This window comes from Haemaphysalis longicornis, unplaced genomic scaffold (genome assembly GCF_048455015.1).
Source record: "Haemaphysalis longicornis isolate Haplotype H1 unplaced genomic scaffold, Haemaphysalis longicornis Haplotype H1 scaffold_2, whole genome shotgun sequence".
Lineage (NCBI taxonomy): Eukaryota > Metazoa > Arthropoda > Arachnida > Ixodida > Ixodidae > Haemaphysalis > Haemaphysalis longicornis.
In genome coordinates this window covers 286,741,509-286,758,414 of record NW_027526295.1, presented here as the reverse complement: position 1 = coordinate 286,758,414, position 16,906 = coordinate 286,741,509, and the positions used below count along the sequence as shown (strand labels likewise).

General features: G+C 47.7%; 1 protein-coding gene across 2 annotated transcripts in view; it reads left to right on the top strand.

Moving 5' to 3' along the window:
• The window catches only part of Unc80 (unc80, NALCN channel complex subunit), a 166,239-nt gene that overhangs the window by 25,540 nt on the left and 123,793 nt on the right, over positions 1-16,906 (top strand). For both annotated transcript variants that reach the window (XM_077700829.1, XM_077700828.1), the window contains exons 8-9: positions 4,105-4,203; positions 6,670-6,836. In XM_077700829.1, the coding sequence (XP_077556955.1) occupies positions 4,105-4,203; positions 6,670-6,836 (266 nt within the window). The remainder of the gene's footprint in view (positions 1-4,104; positions 4,204-6,669; positions 6,837-16,906) is intronic.

Here is a 16,906-nt window from a genome sequence, read left to right as displayed (position 1 = left end):
TCCCCCCTCTTTGTTGCCCTTTCTCCAGGAATGGCCGGGCTGCTGTTTTCTGCTCGCAAAAACGCGCTGCGCACTCCACGGGCGAGCTGACGCAGCCGCGAAGCCACCCGCATGCTGTGCGCGGCATGGCCGGCGGGAGCAACATGGCGGTGGCTTCGGTCGCGAAGTGGTGCGGGCCGCTTGAGCGACCGCTTTTAACTAGGGTTGCCATCTGCCCAGTTTTTGACTAACCCGATCAGTTTTTTAGACTAGACAGCGGGCCGATTGTCGGTCCGTTCTTAAAACCGGCCATCATTGGCCGGTTTTTTGGTCATCGTGCCGCAATTATTTATTTTTTGGAATTTTATAAGCGTTAATTCAGCAACTACGGCAATAAATAGGTGTCGGTAAGCTGCGCAAAGACACGCGAGCAGAGAAGATATGTGGGCGAGCGCGGGCGAGATGCAAAGGAGAGCTTTTAATGGACAAAGTATGTGCGTTTACTTTTCAGTGCATCACATTTGGAGCAATAACAAAAATTTCAGTAACTTTCAGTACAAACGTTCTGTTGATTCCTCTCTAGGAAAACGCTACAATGCATATGGCATTGCATGCCATAAAACATCGATTTTTTTTTTCTTTCACCACGAATTCAACCTTCTAAATACCCTGCCCCCCCCCCCGTTTCCCCCAAAGGGCCGTTTTTTTTTTTTTTCGGGGAAAGGTGGTAGCCAGGCCTACTTCTAACACTTCTTTAAAATGCCGCTCAAAGCACGCATGAAGTTTCTTGTGTGGTAAATGAGGTAATAATTAGGGTGAAAACGGTACTATAAAACATCATCCACACCGCTAGTGAAAGCGCCCACGAAAAATCTGCTGGGGTGGTAAGCGTAAACATCTCCGGCGGAGCCAGCCAGCTTTCTCGAGTGCTTCGAAACTGCCACCATTAGGCGCACGCCTCCCCATTGGCACAAGTCATCAGGCTCCTTCCACTGCCGCGCGCGTCGCGTGTCCTTTTCTTACCGAGGCACAGGCGGCCGCGGGCGGGGAATCGCCGATGCGGGCATGAAAAAATAGCACGTGCAACACCGATGCGCACAAATCGCGTGCAAAAATGCGCCATGCGGGTCACGCCTTGACTGTTGCGGCGTATAGTGAGCTTGTGCACCGCGAGTGAGGAGGCGAAAGTTCAGAAAGGACCGCTCGGCAACATGGAGGTGAAAAAAAAAATCAGAAAACGTCACGGATTTCTTCACATGAAAAAAAGAACAGAAGTAAACTAAAACTTTTTTTAGGGGTTAATTTCTGGGTCTGTATTGGTTCATACGAATTTTGGATGATACGAATATTTTTCGCGGTCCCACGAGATTCGTATCATCGAGATTCCACTGTATTAAAAAATCGCACTGCTTATGCCTACCCATTGCGGAAAGTGGGCGTGGCTTTTAAACAGCCTGTTTATGTTGCAATTTTCGCTCAAAATAAAAGAATGCAACTGATAAAAATGATTTTTTGCTGTAATACTGCAAGAAAAGGATAAAGGATTACTTAGTCTGTGTATGTCAGTAGTTGGAATTCAGGTTGATAGTGGCATTGCAACGCGTACAGAAACAGCAGGAGTGTGATGTGCATTTGTTTTTGAGTGAATGCTGTCAGGAAATGAACTGTGGATCCATTTGATTGGCTTCTGAATTTCTGTTGACTGCAAATGGTGAAGGAAGGCAAAAGAGGTGCCGTGAAAGGTTTCAGAAAGGCATCTGATGCAAATGATGTTCTGAACTCAACAAGCGAAGTTTCTGAAAATACAGTTCGACTTGTATGAGGGTGGATGAAGGTGTTTCTAAATTTTAAACAATGATTGCTCAGTGGTCTTTGCAGAGACTGAACCAAAAACGAAGTTTTCTAATGAAAACCTGTAGTTGGACTGTGAAGATGTTAAAAAAAATTGTATTTCAATAAGGCTATGAAAAAGCTTATTTCTTTTGGTTTAGTAATAACTAGAGTTGTGCAAATACAGTAAAAGCTCGTTAATTCGGATCTCACGGGACCGGAAAAAATGTCCGAATTATCCGAATGCCGAATTAATGAATGAACAGGAAAAACAACATGAAAATCACGTTGGAGAAGCATACCTTTATTTGCTATTGTATTTTGTAATAGTCGTCTGCTTTTTCGCGGAGATTCCGGCTGACATTACAATTTTTCTTAACTCTTCCAAGTGGCCAACAGCACGCAAACTGTCGAAACTGCTCAGGCAAACGTCCTCCAATATCAAAAGCGCCTCCGAGACTTCTCGTGAGGTGCGATGAGGTCGCGGCTGCACCTCCTCGCATGACTCTTCATCAGAATCGTGGTCTTCCTGGGCGCCCGTGACATCATTAATAATTTCTTCATCGGTCAGGACACCAGTCGTGGCGACACAATCATCAATCGCGATGTAATCACGATGTAGTTCGGTGACGCTGCGATCGCCCCCACTAGTTGATGACGATGGCGATGCCTCTCAGGTTTCAGTTTCACTCCAGTAGTGCCAGCGCTGCCAATTTACCACACTTTTGTGTAGCGGCAGCCTTCAGCATTTGTCCGAATTAAGCGGTGCGGGGCCGAATTCTGACGAATTAACGAAGGTTTGGTCCCATATAATAACATGCGCTTTGGCTGGGACCAATAGAGCCGTCCGAATTATCCGAATTCCCGAATTAATGGGTGTCGAATTAACGAGCTTTTACTGTACTCGAATATTCGAATATCAAATAGCACCTCCGCAAAACATTCAGTTCGCTAATCGAATATCTACTATTCGGTTTTTCGAATAGTCAAGTGGATTTTCTGAATGTGGCCGGCCCTGTGAAAGCGGGAGACATCCGCCCACTCTAACGCACTGGTGGCACACCGCCTGCTGGGCAAGTTTCATCCAAATCGTGCTTTCGACGAGCGTGTCTTGCAGAGGCTGTAAATTTTATCCCGCTGAACGGAGTAGTTTATGATTGCGTCGATGAGATACTTCCGTTGTGCCGTTGCCATCAACTCTGGCTGCCAATTTGAATACTGCGACCGGATGTTTACATGTTATGGCAGCTTCTGGTAAAGCAATCGCCACCACTTTTGTTGTTTTTGAAGGCGCCCCCGTTAATATAAAATCAAAAGTGCTTCTGGCTTTTTTTGATGCGGTTGGTGTATGTTTATTACATGTTTTTTGTTTTTTTAGACCAAAGAAAATAGCGCGGGCTCTTGCACGGCGACTGTAGTGCGAGTTTTCCTTGTGCAACATATTGTTCATGCTCCCGATGTGCTGCCGAAGTAGTGCCTCGTTGCGGTTTGTGATTGTAGCTTTGCCATGTGTTCACGTCATAATGTTCATTCCTGCAAAGTCATTGCCTGTGATTGCAGCACATCTGCGCCAGTGCAAGTCGTCTTCTTTTTTTTTTCTTCTTTCCTAATGCGTGTCGTGCCCATTTCGGATTACTTTGGTACATATCGCCTCATAGTGGCTCGGCGATTGAACTGCTGCTAAATAAGAGTTGAAAAGTGCGTTCTTTGGGTCGAAAAAAAACTTCATGGCTCCTGAACATGCGAAGTAGCTCCTGTTTTTACGCAAAACCTATAAAAAATTGACGTCTGTAAAAAAAAAAATTGATATTTGATATTTGATTCGGTATTCGGCTTTTTTTTTTTCGAATTCCATTCGAGCTTCGATTTGAAAGTTACTATTCGGTATTCGCACACCCTAGTAAAAACCTCTTGTGAGGAGCACGTCACTCTGGAGAAAATCGTTATTTAATAAGTGTTCTTTAACTAAAGTAATAAATTTGTTTTATCGTTTTATAAATTCCAAACTACTCAGTTTTTTTCTGATTTTTCTCTAATTTGCTAGAATTTTTATATGGAAAAAGCAAAAACAAATTGGTGTGCCTACTTGTTTACGAAAAGTGAAAGTTGAGATAACTGCCAAAAACAGTTGAATCATTTCTCAGGGTACTCTCCCTCTCGCAGAGGTGTTCAAACGGAGGAACTTTTTTAAGCAGCCTGAAGCATTGCTGGGAAATTTGAAATGTGTGCGGGTCAAAAACAGTTGTTCAGTAGTTTTGTGGACCGTCAGTGTTTAGCGACATTTCCATTTCGCAGAATGAAGCTGCTGACTCAGAAGTGAAGGCCCCACCAAAAGAAGGCGAGTCCAAAGTTACCATAGTGGAAGGCTGCCGTCCAAGCCCCTCCAAGTCCCAGGTGAGGAATGTGATCTGTAACGCTGCTTCAACGCTTGCACTCCGGGCAATATACTGATTATCAATATTAGAAAGCATGCAACATTTCTTGCAACTAATTTCATTATTGCTAGCTACCCAGCACGGCAAGAGACGGCTGTCACGACTAGAGTATTTCAAACGTGCCGAGATGCTCATTCCTGTAAGCTCTGTTTCTAGTTCCTTCTTCGTCCTACATGTGCTGCAGGGGTTCCCGTGGTCGGTGGATGGCTGTGCATGGGTGTTTGTGGTGTCATTTTAAACCTTTTGTGTGTCAGATTTGCTCGTGGTTTGCCCCTAGGAGGCCTCTTTGACCTTGAGTGGCATATGCGCGGCTGTGTCGCATTCATTTTCTTCAATTTTTGTTTTTTATTGCGTAAGCAATGGATAGGGCACGTGGGCAAAAGTTTTTGCCGTTGGTCCATGGACAGAGCACGTCAGAAGGACATCAAGCAAAACAGCTTGTGTTGACAGGGGTGACGTCGGTGAAGTTGGCTGCGGTGCCACTGTGTACGGCCTCTGGCGGCTCGGCCGATGTGGCCGAGGTCAAGGTGGCGGCGACTCAGGCACGGTTAGCGTTTCTCAGCGTGTTTGGCATGGCTCGCGTATGTTTCTTGCAAATGGGGTGCGACAAATACGGCATCTTATTAATTTAAATCATATTATTGAACATCGAATTCTGCAATTCATAATTTGCATGGATTCTCTCAGTGCTGTTCGTGCATTACCATCCAGAAAGCGTTGCAGGCTTCCAAGGTGAGAACAGTCCTTGCAACTATCGACTCGAAACACCAAAAAGGCATATATAACCCAAAAAAGGAATTTTTAGGCGCTAAAAAGCCCTTGTGGGCCCATATAGTCAAAATAGGCACTTTTAGGCGCAATAAACTATTGCTTAAAATGATCCTGTACCCTCAGCTCATGCTTATATGTTAAATAGGCTTGATAAGGACACAAGGGAAAAATAGGCATTTTGTATAAACTTCCGGTCTCTAGTTATAACGCATGCCACAGGGAATGGCGACACAGTCGGAGGAACCTTCTCTTACTGGCAGACATACTACACCATGAATACTATCAAGCCATTGACTACAACCTCGACACGCACAAAGCACGGAACAGCGTATGACTACTGCGGCCTAGCTGGTAGCTCGCTTAGTGCGCTATAGGGCTGCAGCTGTAAACAGTCACACAGTAGAATTCAGCTGAGTGTTGACATCATGCGTGCTTTTTTTACAAGTGAAACACCTTCACTGCTCAAGCAGAATGCACCATCACAGCACGAACCCGTACAGCCGAGCTCCGTAAACAGCACTATCGAGGGGAGGAAAGGGAGCGAAGGAGAGCTACAAAAGTTGCACAGTTTCTCACTGAAAATGTGATTTTATTTAAGGCTCACACGCAAAGCTATTGCAGGCTGTTCATGCTTTGCTGTTGTGTTTAATTCTATTATCATGCTGCAGCTCCATTATGAATGGCTGTTCTTTTTTTTTTTTTGAGTTCTTGATCACGATGAAAAACATTTGCTCTAACGTGTCTGCGCCGCTTTTTTGTAGTCACTGCGCCAACAGCCAACTTAGCAGACTATCTTCCATTCACACCGCACACTCAGCTACCCGATGTCTGCTCAGGACAAAAATCCGGCTGCAGACAATCACTCCCGTCCATTTTTGTGGACGTGAGGGAGAAAAAAAAAGCAGCGCTACCCAAGAAAAACAAGCACGTGCCTACAGCGCACAACGAAAGTAGAATACTGCGATTGGCTGCAGCCATGGCTGCAGCATCAAGTATGCCTAGCTGCTTCCAGCGGTGGCGTTCTCCAAACCCTTTCCACCTTCTCTCCCCACGGCTCATGGCTCCCCGCGGCACAAATCTCGGCTGAACAGGCACTTGTTTGAAGCTGACGGCGGGGTGGCTTTTTCGCTGGTTTGTCATTGCATGTAGGTTGTCTGTTAACGATGAAATGGCTTACCAAGTCAGCATAAGTCTGTGAACTAGACTGCTCGGGGCAGGCTAGTTCGCAGTCTTATCACATGCTTATTGAGAGTCTCATTCACTGTCTTACAAGTTTCCTGAAAGCGTTTAGTAGCCTAGGGGAGTTTAGAGCTTGAAATAGTCCATCAGTAAAATTAGACTGCTGATAAGTCTGTTTTATTGCGCTTCGAGTAAGCGATCCCCGGTATTTCTTTCAGTTTGCCACCTTGCTTTAAACTAAACCAAAAGAAAGTTTTATGCTTTTGTTATTTTTGTGTGAGCTATTGGCTCAGTGCAGCAAGGTTTCCTGCATTGACGAGGCAGTGATGAGTGCTTGCATCAAACTTGTGTTTCACAGCCACGTGCAGAGAAATTCCAGTTCTTCCAGTGCCCTACCGAGTCCACGTGACACGCCATGTCGGCCAATTGTGCGCCAGTGTGTCAGCTGCGTGGTTGAAGCTTGGGCGTGTTCCAGGGCGAGCTGGCTGCAAGGCGGCCCCCCCGGGAGGCGGCGGCAGCGGAGTCGAAGGAGGCCCTGGGAGGCATGGCGACCTACCTGGACGTGTCCGTGCTGCGCTGCCTCTTCATCTCCCAGTGGCTGGAGGAGGGCGTCCACTGGGCCCTCCAGTTCCTCCTCAACAGGTGCGCTCTCTCCCCAGGGGGCCCAGTGCAATTCTGATACAAATTCCAATACACGTATAGGCTTATTGCCACCAATCAGTCTGTATTACCGTATAAACCGGATTATAGGTCGACCCGGTATATAGGTCGACCCCCTACCTTGAGGTGGGAAAAGTTGACAAAAAAAATAATTCGGCACAGAAGCGCACTCACAATGTCTATATTTATTTCGACGCCCGTCCATCACTGCCACTCACTATGCCTGCCGAAGTCACTCGTCCGAGCTCTCAGAGTCGTCCAAAGATGACTGCTTCGCACTGTCATCTTCCATGCCATCAGGCGCGTTGCTGATGGAGCACTTCCTGGACGCTCGTGTAATTATATCGTCGGGCAGCGACTGCCCAGCGAAGGACACCTAGCTTGACACGGTTGCAACCGGCCCGTATAGATTTTTATTGTCGCCGGCTATCCACTCATTGTACAGTTCGCGGAGCCGGTCCGCGCATGGCCTCCGGAGTGATCGTGAGCGAAGTTCCCGGATAAAGTTCCCGGACGAAGTCCTCCACTTTGTTCTCCAACTCGGGATGCACCGCTTGACTGGCTTGACGTCCACAGAACGATCGGTTTCGGGGATTGCACGCGCACAGCTTAGCTTTCTGGCTCCGTCAGTACCGCACACTTTTCTCTGAAACGCCTAACTGGCGTTACGCCGCCATATTCCCATTCTGCTCGGTGACTCAATCGCCGTCAGCTTAAACGCCGCGGTAAACTGGCGTCGACTGCCGCCACTTATCTCGGAACAGAGACGTACAGAAATGTACGCACGCACGCGTAATAGACGAGTAAAAGACGAAAAACTAGAGATAAGCGAAATCAAATAAAGGCCTGATAGAGCGAGAGAGCAGTCCGACACGAATGGTGATGGCGATTGGCGACGGACTACGCTTGCACATTGTTGCCAGACAACGATTTACATTCTGCCAATGACCGCTATATAAGACGGGGGGTGACTTTTGTGCGGATTTTTTTGGAAAAAAAACTCGACCTATACACCATTTTCCATAAGCAGCCGGGAAAGGAGAAAAATACTCTCAAACCAGTTCTCTCGGCGGCCGACCAGCGTTGCCTGTGCGCGCTGGGCTGCTAACATCGCTCGGCGCGGTGTGCTCCGCTGCGTAGTTCAGGAGTATTTCGCACCGTGTGCTTAGTTTTTGCGGAATTTTCAACAGTTTTAGCCAATGCTGCGATGCCGTTCAAGGCGCAAACGTCGCTTGGTCAGCACTGCACGGTGGTGGGTTATTGAACCACTAGAGAAAGCGAGAAACAGTCGCTGACAGCACGCATGTGCACGACACTGCCTGGAGAAAATGCAGTGCGGTTGCGGCGTGTTTTTGCTGCATCGCTTCCCAACGCACACCGAGTTGAGATATCGGCGGATTCCTTTGATAAATCGCAACGACTTTGTACCAACGACCAACTCCAGCGTTTGTTGGGTGCACTTGGACGGCAAGCAGACGGAGCAAAATCCATTTATCACACCAAAGCTGCGACAGGGAACGGAACCCCCTGAAATGTTAGAAGCAACTTTATCCTTTACAATACAGCATTGATTGATTGGTTGATTGATTAATTGATTCATTATGGTGTTTAATGCCCCGACGCTTCATGGGTGACGTGGCGCGCCGTAGTGGATGGCTCTGGGTTAATTTTGACCACCTGGGGATCTTTCACGAGCGCCGATACAATACAACATTACAATAACTTCTGGTTCCTCGTAGTCAATTTAAAATACCATATATTGTTTGGTCATTACAGCCGATTGGCATTAAACAATCCCCTTTTCATCTAATCTAACCTTTATAATCACGGCGTTTTAATTACCTTTTTTCAGGCCAACGCATTAGCCCTCATTCACACAGCCGTCACCTTCTCCGTCACGGCACCGTCACGTCAACAAAAAGCGACGTTGACGGATCGGAGAAGTGTTCAGACTGGATCTACACGGGAGCTTTCCGTCAGATTACAGGGTCGTCTGCCTAGTGATCAGTTTAGCCTAGAATTGAGCGTTTTTAATCTGAAAAGTAAAGAAAGTGGTTTGTGCTCACTTTTCGCGAAATTTAGCCGTAAAAATTTGTTTTCTGATTAGCTGGTTTAGCGCGGGGCATGGTCCCGTCACGTTGACGTGACGGAAACATAGAGCTCGGCCTCCCGTCACCGTCGCACCGTTTTCGGCGAAAAATCGGTCGAAAAACGGCGCCCATGACGGAAGACGGTGACGGGACGGTGACGTGACGGGGTGAAAAACGGCTGTGGGAATGAGGGCTACACTGCCAAACGATATGAAAGGATATGAAAGGATAACTTTCTCCATCGCACACTGCTGGTCGATAGCAGGATAAGCAGGCAGACCGATGTGGAAACGCAGCTCGAGATACGCGTGAACGCTGCATTTGGAAAATAGCTCAACCTGTTCACAATGCGGTCAAAGGAAAAGCTTCTAATCCTTTTGCGTTGTCACAGTATCTAAAGTATTGCCATTACAAAACAGTTACTGCTGGTAGCGTAAAGCATTTGTGGTGCAAGCAGCGGTTTCACAAAGGTGGGCTCAGAGCAACAGGCCGCATGCGCTGCGCATAGTTAGGTCAATCACGATCATGATCAACCAACTCGCCCGAACGTCGACCTTTCTGCTCAACCTTCGAATAGTAATTTGACTGGTTATGCGGTCGTGTTATTTTTCCGCCCAGGTAATTTCGTTTCGTCAGTAACCGTCATAAGTCTAGTAAAGAAAGAATATATTACATTGCAATGTCAACAGCGTAGCAATCGCCTCGTCGAAAGTCCATTGCGAGCACGGATCACCGTGACCCACATGTGCTGTGCGCGCTCCGCATTCGAAGTCCGCGCTTCCGTAAACATGACTAATCGGTGAACGTAACAAGGACGGTGGCATTGAAAACACGTATTTACTCCCCGATATCGATTTCTATGTCATTCGGTGCCATACCACTAGCGTTTGCATCGCGGAACTGCGGAGCACCACCAGCACCACCACCACACTGCTACTGCTGCTCGCAACAGCCGGGGTCGGCATTTTCCGCTCTGGCAGCAAATTAGGACCTAAAATCCGTCCGCAGATGATGAAAACAAAGCAGAACACACACACACAAGCACTGCAACCGCTAACTTAACGCTAAACCACTACGGTTCACTCGGTAATGCACGGGTACCGAGCAGACGCACGGAAAGAACGGAGGACTTAACAGCCCAGTGTGGAGGTTTCGGCGGCCGCTTCATAGACGGCGCTAGCGTCCGGTCAGAAAAAGCAAATGGCGGCGCCCACCTCTAGCAAGGAAAAGTGTGTATATTCCGGTTTATACGGTAGTCTATTAGATATATCAGTCTGTATTAGTTTTAGGTCTATCAGTGTGTATTAGTCGGGTAGGCCTATCAGATTGTATTAGTCTGATAGGTCCAACGTTACTAGATAGGTTCAGTTGTAAAACTCTCCCCATGCGCCGTGCATCGCCGGCGTCTCCGTTTCTCGGCGTGCCGCGAGAGGGCGGGACCGCCGCATTTTGCTCTACCCGGCCGCTGCTCGTCGCGTGCAACGGCGCACGGCGCCTCTCCCAACGCCTCTTCGGCCTTCTCATGACGTTAGCGCGCAATAATATTAAAGACTACCCGCTACCCGCCAAGTTGTCCGCGTCCAAACTACATCTAGGCCGGAGTACTTTCCAGTAGCTGCTCAGGATCGCTAATGTAAGGCGTAAAAGCCGTTCGTTACGGCTCATTGCTTTGGTTTCTTCAACAGGTCAGCCGAAGCGCATCGTAGTTTGCGCGCGCTTGCGTCGGCTGCTCGCTGGCAGTCAACCACGAGCGTGAACGGTCTGCAGCGAGCTGGTAGCATAGAATAAGCCTCCGTTAAAGCTTAGTTTGATTGACTCTTCCGAATTTTATAAAAAATCATGAAACCGCTCATTTTGTTTCCAGCCAAAGAAGCAAGGTCAGCATTGGAGCTGCGTCACTTAGTGGCTCTAGTAATTCAGGCCACTCGAAGACGAAACTTCCTAATTTTCTCGACGTCCTTTTTAGAATAGTATCTTTTCCATGTTTTGCCCTGACAACAGTTAGCTTTACCAAACGTCACTAAGAAGTGACATTTCTGCAAAAGGCGAAATATCTCTAACTGAAAGAATTATTTAGTTAATTAACTGACGAAGTTAAACCAGCTTACATGTCAATAAGCGTAAAGTTCTTTTCAGCAATTCTGAGTACACAATTTACGGCGGACAAAAAGTAGAAAACTATATCCAACGCTTTTTTTTTATTTAGAATCAACTCCACATCTTTTTTGCTTAAGGTGAACATGGCTACAATACACCAAAGCACGTTAAGAGAAACAAAGTAAGTAATGAATAGAAACATGCAAGCATTTTTATTTAGAAATCAACTCCACATCTTTTTTGCTTGCGGTGAATATGGCTACAAAATACCAAAGCATGTTAACAGAAAAAAGTAATGAATAGATACATATGTATGCAAGGTTTTTCTTTTTTCATTTACAACAAACTCCAACTTTGCCAGCGTGCTTGCAGTAGCTTAGCGCGTTTGCGCGCCGACTTAACCTGCACATTCCAGGGACGTTCTCACTGAAGGAATCTGGAATAGAAATGCATGCGCGTCACCAAATACGATTTGATGACGCGCGCAGAGAATTCCTCAGAGTGAACGTCATTTTGTGTACGTACCATTTGTCGATGTCCTGTACGTGAAAATGGCAGTCGCACACTTTGGACTTTGTCGAAAGCTCCTTATCCGCACGCGGGATGGCCTTGTGCCATAGCGAGCGAAGCGTCGCATCTTTGGGAGCCGAGAAGAAGTGCCTGTCCGTGTTGCTCTTAATTGTTGCTGCTGGTACACCCGGGAACGAAGCAGGTCGGCATTGTCTGCCTCAGCCTCACATGCAGAGGCCCACATCAATGGAATACAGTCGCTGGCAAATCACTAAACGTGCCACTCGAACGGCATCGCGCATTCAACACTACGGAGAACGACCGCGCGAACAAAAAACGCCGGAGACCGGGGCACTGAATGCGCCGGCTACTGCGAGTACTGCTCTTCGGCAAAAAAAGGACCCGGAAGAACAACACAAGCGGTGAAAAAAATGTCATTGTGTCTGCTGTTTATTGTAGCTATTTGCTTCCGAGAATGTAAATAATTACCAGATGTGTGCGCCCACCCACGCGCCCGCGCACGCACGAGAAAAGTATGCGCCGAGCGCTGAACTAGGAACGCGAAGGGAGAAGCATAAGCGAAACCGCCTGCGAGCGCCCCGTCTACCGAGCCGGTTGCGACTGGAGTGCCACAGAGAGAAGGATCGGTGGTGGTTCCGGGCAGCGCCGCCCAGTTTTACAACTGAAAATAATCTAGTAACGTTGGATAGGTCTACCAGAGTGTACTAGTTCTATCAGAACCAGTGGCAAGTTTGAACAAAGCAGTGAAACATGGCAACGCATTTTATTATCAGGGTACACAGGCAAATTCCTCTCACTGACAGAAATCTGGCTGAATAATGCGAATGCACAAAATAGCTGCAGCATGCAATCAAAAAAGCTCACGTCAAACCTGTATGGTCCAGCCATAGGTGAACATCGAGCGCATTAATGGCCTATTGAACACCATTCCCATTGTGATGTAACTTCAAAACGGCAGTCACCCTTCCGCAACACGCGATTAGAATGGAGTCTCTTCGTCGTGAGGCATTCCCTAGAGAATGAACATAGGAGTCCCAGGGTTCGTACAGGCTTCAAAAGCAAAAATTCAAGGGTTTTTAAGGACTTTCAAGGACCAGAAAACACATTTTTAAGGTCCCCATCTAATGTTTTATCTGGGATTACTTATAACTAGGGGTGTGCGAATATCAATTTTTTAATTTCGAAGCGAATTCGAATAATAAAAACAAAGTTCGAATCGAATCGAATATTTTTCGAATATTTTTCGAATACGAATACTTATTGGTTTTTGTAAAATTAATGTTTTCACCATCTAGAGACACAAAAACTGCAACTTTATTGCACAACAAATCACACAAAGTAAAATTAGGAATTACACAATACCATTGCACACAGCAGGTTAAGGTCTGCACTCACTTAAATGTTAACATGGAGAAAGGTTAACTGCTCGACATGTTCGGGGAGCAGTGACAACCTCCTGCTCGTCACCACTTTACCAGATACCGAAAACAGCCGCTCACTTGACACTAGTAGCTGGCATGCCCGAGCACATTGCCGCGCGCTGATACAGGAAAATCTTGATGATACTAATCTCGCGGGACTGCGACAAATATTCGTATCATCCGAAATTCGTATGAACCAACACAGACCAAAAAATTTAGCGCTGAAAAAAGTTTTCGTTTATTTCTTTTCCTACTTTCGCGTGAAGAAATTAGTGATTTTTTCGGCTTTTTTTAACCCCCGTGTCGCAAAGCAGTCCTTTCTGGAGCACGTAAAGCTTCGCGAGTCCGAGGTGACTTTTTGCTAGTTCCTCTTTGATTTACGCGCTCCAAGTCGCAGCGGCGCGGGGCAAGCAAAACACTCCTCCTTCTCTCACTGTTTTTCCCACTCTACCTCTTCCCGGCGCGACTTCAGGCGCGCATGCGCGACAGCGGGGTAACGGTCGCCGCAGCTGCCGGAGCAAGCGGCGTCGGTGCGCGGGAGAAGCCGCGGGGCTCGCCGTGGCACGCGTGCGAGTCGTAGCATAGCGGAAATATCGTGACAGCGTTCTGAAGACCACAGAAGAGCGGTTATAAGCCCCATGCACAGGGAGGAAGCGCAGCAAGAAGTGATTTTGCTTCGTGTTAGCAAAAGGTGAGACACTCGTTCGTAAAGCGTGAATTTAATCTGAACGATAGCGCCGGTGTCGTGAGCCGTGTTCGATGTCAACTTATGCTATGCCGTGTCGAACATCAGTGCTTATCACGGCACGTTGCGTTTGTGCTCGGTCGTATCTTCGTAACATGAATAAAGTGTTGAAGTGCGATTTCTGCTGCCGTCTTACTGTCCCAGCTGCGTACGTACGCCTGCATGGAGGCGGGCCGGTCTCGGTGAGGCCACAGAACAGGGAGGATTCCACAGAACAGGGAGGCGAGGCCTAGCGGGCGGCGCGGGGCCGGCAGCGGAGCGGCGGGAAGAAGGGGGGAGGGGAGGAAAGCATCAGCCCTCTCTCCCCCCCCCATTTTGCGCCTCCTCACTGTGTTGCCATGACAATTAGTACGCCTCCAAGCTCAAGATGGCGGTGACGTTGCTATGGCAATTACAACTCACTTTTGCCCGCCCAGGCTCGCCAGGGGAGGATTTGGCGCTACGACCACAATTAGGCGGGACGCTGGGTTGCAGGCTAAGATGCCGCGGACTCTTCGCGCTCGTCTCCTCACTCGCTGTGCCCAAGCTCGCTACACGCCGCAACATCCAAGCGTGAACCGCGTGGTGCGTTTTTGCACGCGATTCGCTCGCCTGAGCTCTGCGAGCGCTGTATTTTCACGCCCACATCGACGATTTCGCGCCCGCGGTAGCGCCTACCTCGTTCAGAAAATGACGCACGGCGCGCGCGGCAGAATGGAGGAGCCTGACTACTTGCGATGAGATCGAGACAGCCGGCTTGGCTCCGCCGGAGGTGGTTAGGCTTAGCACCCCGGCAAATATTTTATGGGCGCTTTCACTAGCGGCGCGGATGATGTTTTATAGTACCGTTTTCGCATGCATTATCAGCTCCTTTACCGCACAAGCAACTTCATGTCTCCCTTGAGCCGCATTTTAAAGAGCGGTTAGAAGCGGTCGCTCGAGCGCCCGCGCCACTTCGCGGCTGGAGCCGACGCCGTGTTGACGCCCCCGGCCGCGCCGCGTGCAGAGTGGGGGTGATTTCGCGGCGGTGTCAGCGCGTTGGGCGTGCGCAGAGCGTTTTCGCGAGCAGAAAACAACAGCCCGGCCGTTTCTGGAGAAAGAGTGACAAACAGGGGAGCGAGAGCCGTCACTTGCTCGTTCGGCAGTCGGGTGCCTCGCCGGCTCGTTCGTATCTTCCGCCGGGCCGCGCAGGTCCGTTCGTAACAGCCGAAATTTTTCCCATTGCAAACGATGCAATTTCGCCGGGACTTTTCGGAAATTCGTATCATCCCGAAATTCGCACCCCCAGAATCGTATCATCGAGAGTCCACCGTAAATAAACACCGATACAGACGCGCTCTGAATTTTTTTTTAGTTTTGTGTGGTTCGAATATTTCGAACAATAAAAGTGTCGTTCGAATCGAATCGAATACCAAAAAATTCGAATCGAATATTCGAAGTTTCGAATATTCGCACACCCCTACTTATAACTTTTTCAACAAATTGCAAAAGTTTTTTATTGCACAATACCTTAGCACATTAGTGCACATTTAGATAGGCACGGGTTCGTAAATGCTCCCCCAGCTTTATTTTTTATTTCATGGTTGGTATTTACCGGGTTTTCTTTTTTCTTGGTGTTTTGCTCAGGCTGTTTGATTTCAAAACTTGGTTGATGCTGCCTGCATCGCCTGCTTTGCCAGCAAGAGCATCAGCTGGAATTAAATCTGCAAGTGTGGCTGCAAGGCAGGACGAACTAAGCACACGTCCACCATTTGCACGTAAGAGCAAATGCAGACGGGAGCGTATGAGGCACAGCACACATGCAATGAGCAAGCGTCCACAGACTAGATGGAAGATGCAAGATAGAGAACAGAAGCCAGCTTTCACTAGATTGTATGCTGACATATGATTGGATTGTTGCCTCGTAATAATGAAAATCCACCAAACTTGTAATTTCACGCAATACACTGAAACTTAATTGTCACTGTTTCTTTACATTTGTTAGCACCTAAAATCCACCTAAAAAAGACAAGTCCATTGGTTCTCTGCAGAAAAATCAAGGGGTTTCAAGGACCATTTAAAAATTCCAGGACTTTCCAGGCCTTGAAATTGACACTTCTAAATTTAAGGGTTTTCAAGGTTTTCAAGGACCTGTGCGAACCCTGGAGTCTGAAGCGGCGAGGTGACGGGTAAAAGATGGGTCGGGTGGTGACCGCATCGTACCTGTCAATGTTAGGCGGGCGCTAGACACATCGCCAACACTTCTCGCTGACGTGATGCACACGCTTTCTTCGATGTCAGGCATTGCAGCATAGCAGAAGGAGCAAAGATGTCCGAATCGGCGACGTGGCGGGTCCAAGATAGGTTGTGCTGTGGCCTGGTTCATACTTGCCAAAGTTATGCGGGCGTTAGACACATCTCCAACACTTCTCGATGATGCGATGTACATGCGTCTGATGTGAAATAACGCTACAAGTCGCTTGCTTCTAGCCGTCTTCTTCCCGAACGTACACACACGCCAGCCGCACTTTGATGTTGTCGCCATATTGGCTACCCAACGAAGACCGTGGCATGGCTTGGCTTGACTTCGTTGCAGTCTTTCTGGCTTCGTTAGATTTCTCGCTCTTGCGGCCTCGTAGGCGCAGCACTCGTAGCTCCCATCAGGGGCGGTATTCTCGTATCGGTCACTTTTGAAAACGTTCCTTTTGCGTCCCTTTCATCGTGATGTACTTCCGGTTAAGCAGGGGGCGTTGGCAGTAGGTTCTCTGTGCTTGCATTACGTCACTTCCGGTTGTTTGCTTTTAGCCAATCAGGGCTCGCCAAAAGGGACACTTTTGAAAGGGACTCAAAAGGGACAAAACTTGAGAATACCGCCCCAGCTGTCTTCATGTCTGATAGCAGCACATTTTTTTGGAGCGAAAGTGAAAAAAAAAAGAGTTGACCTATTTTGCATCATAATTTGCTTTGAGATTCATGGAGATTTACTAGTGAACAAAGCACTTCATAATATTATACCAAATAAAAATTATTGCTTAAGGGCCTTCATTTCAACATTTTGTCGTGTGATTTTCGGGAAAAAAATTAAAATGTAAGAAATCGCACTTTGTGGGTCCATTTGTATTAGTAATTTTTATTTAAACCAATACGTCTCTATTAGTTTGTATTAGACTCATACAAACTAATAGCTCTGAAGTCTATTAGTGGTCTATC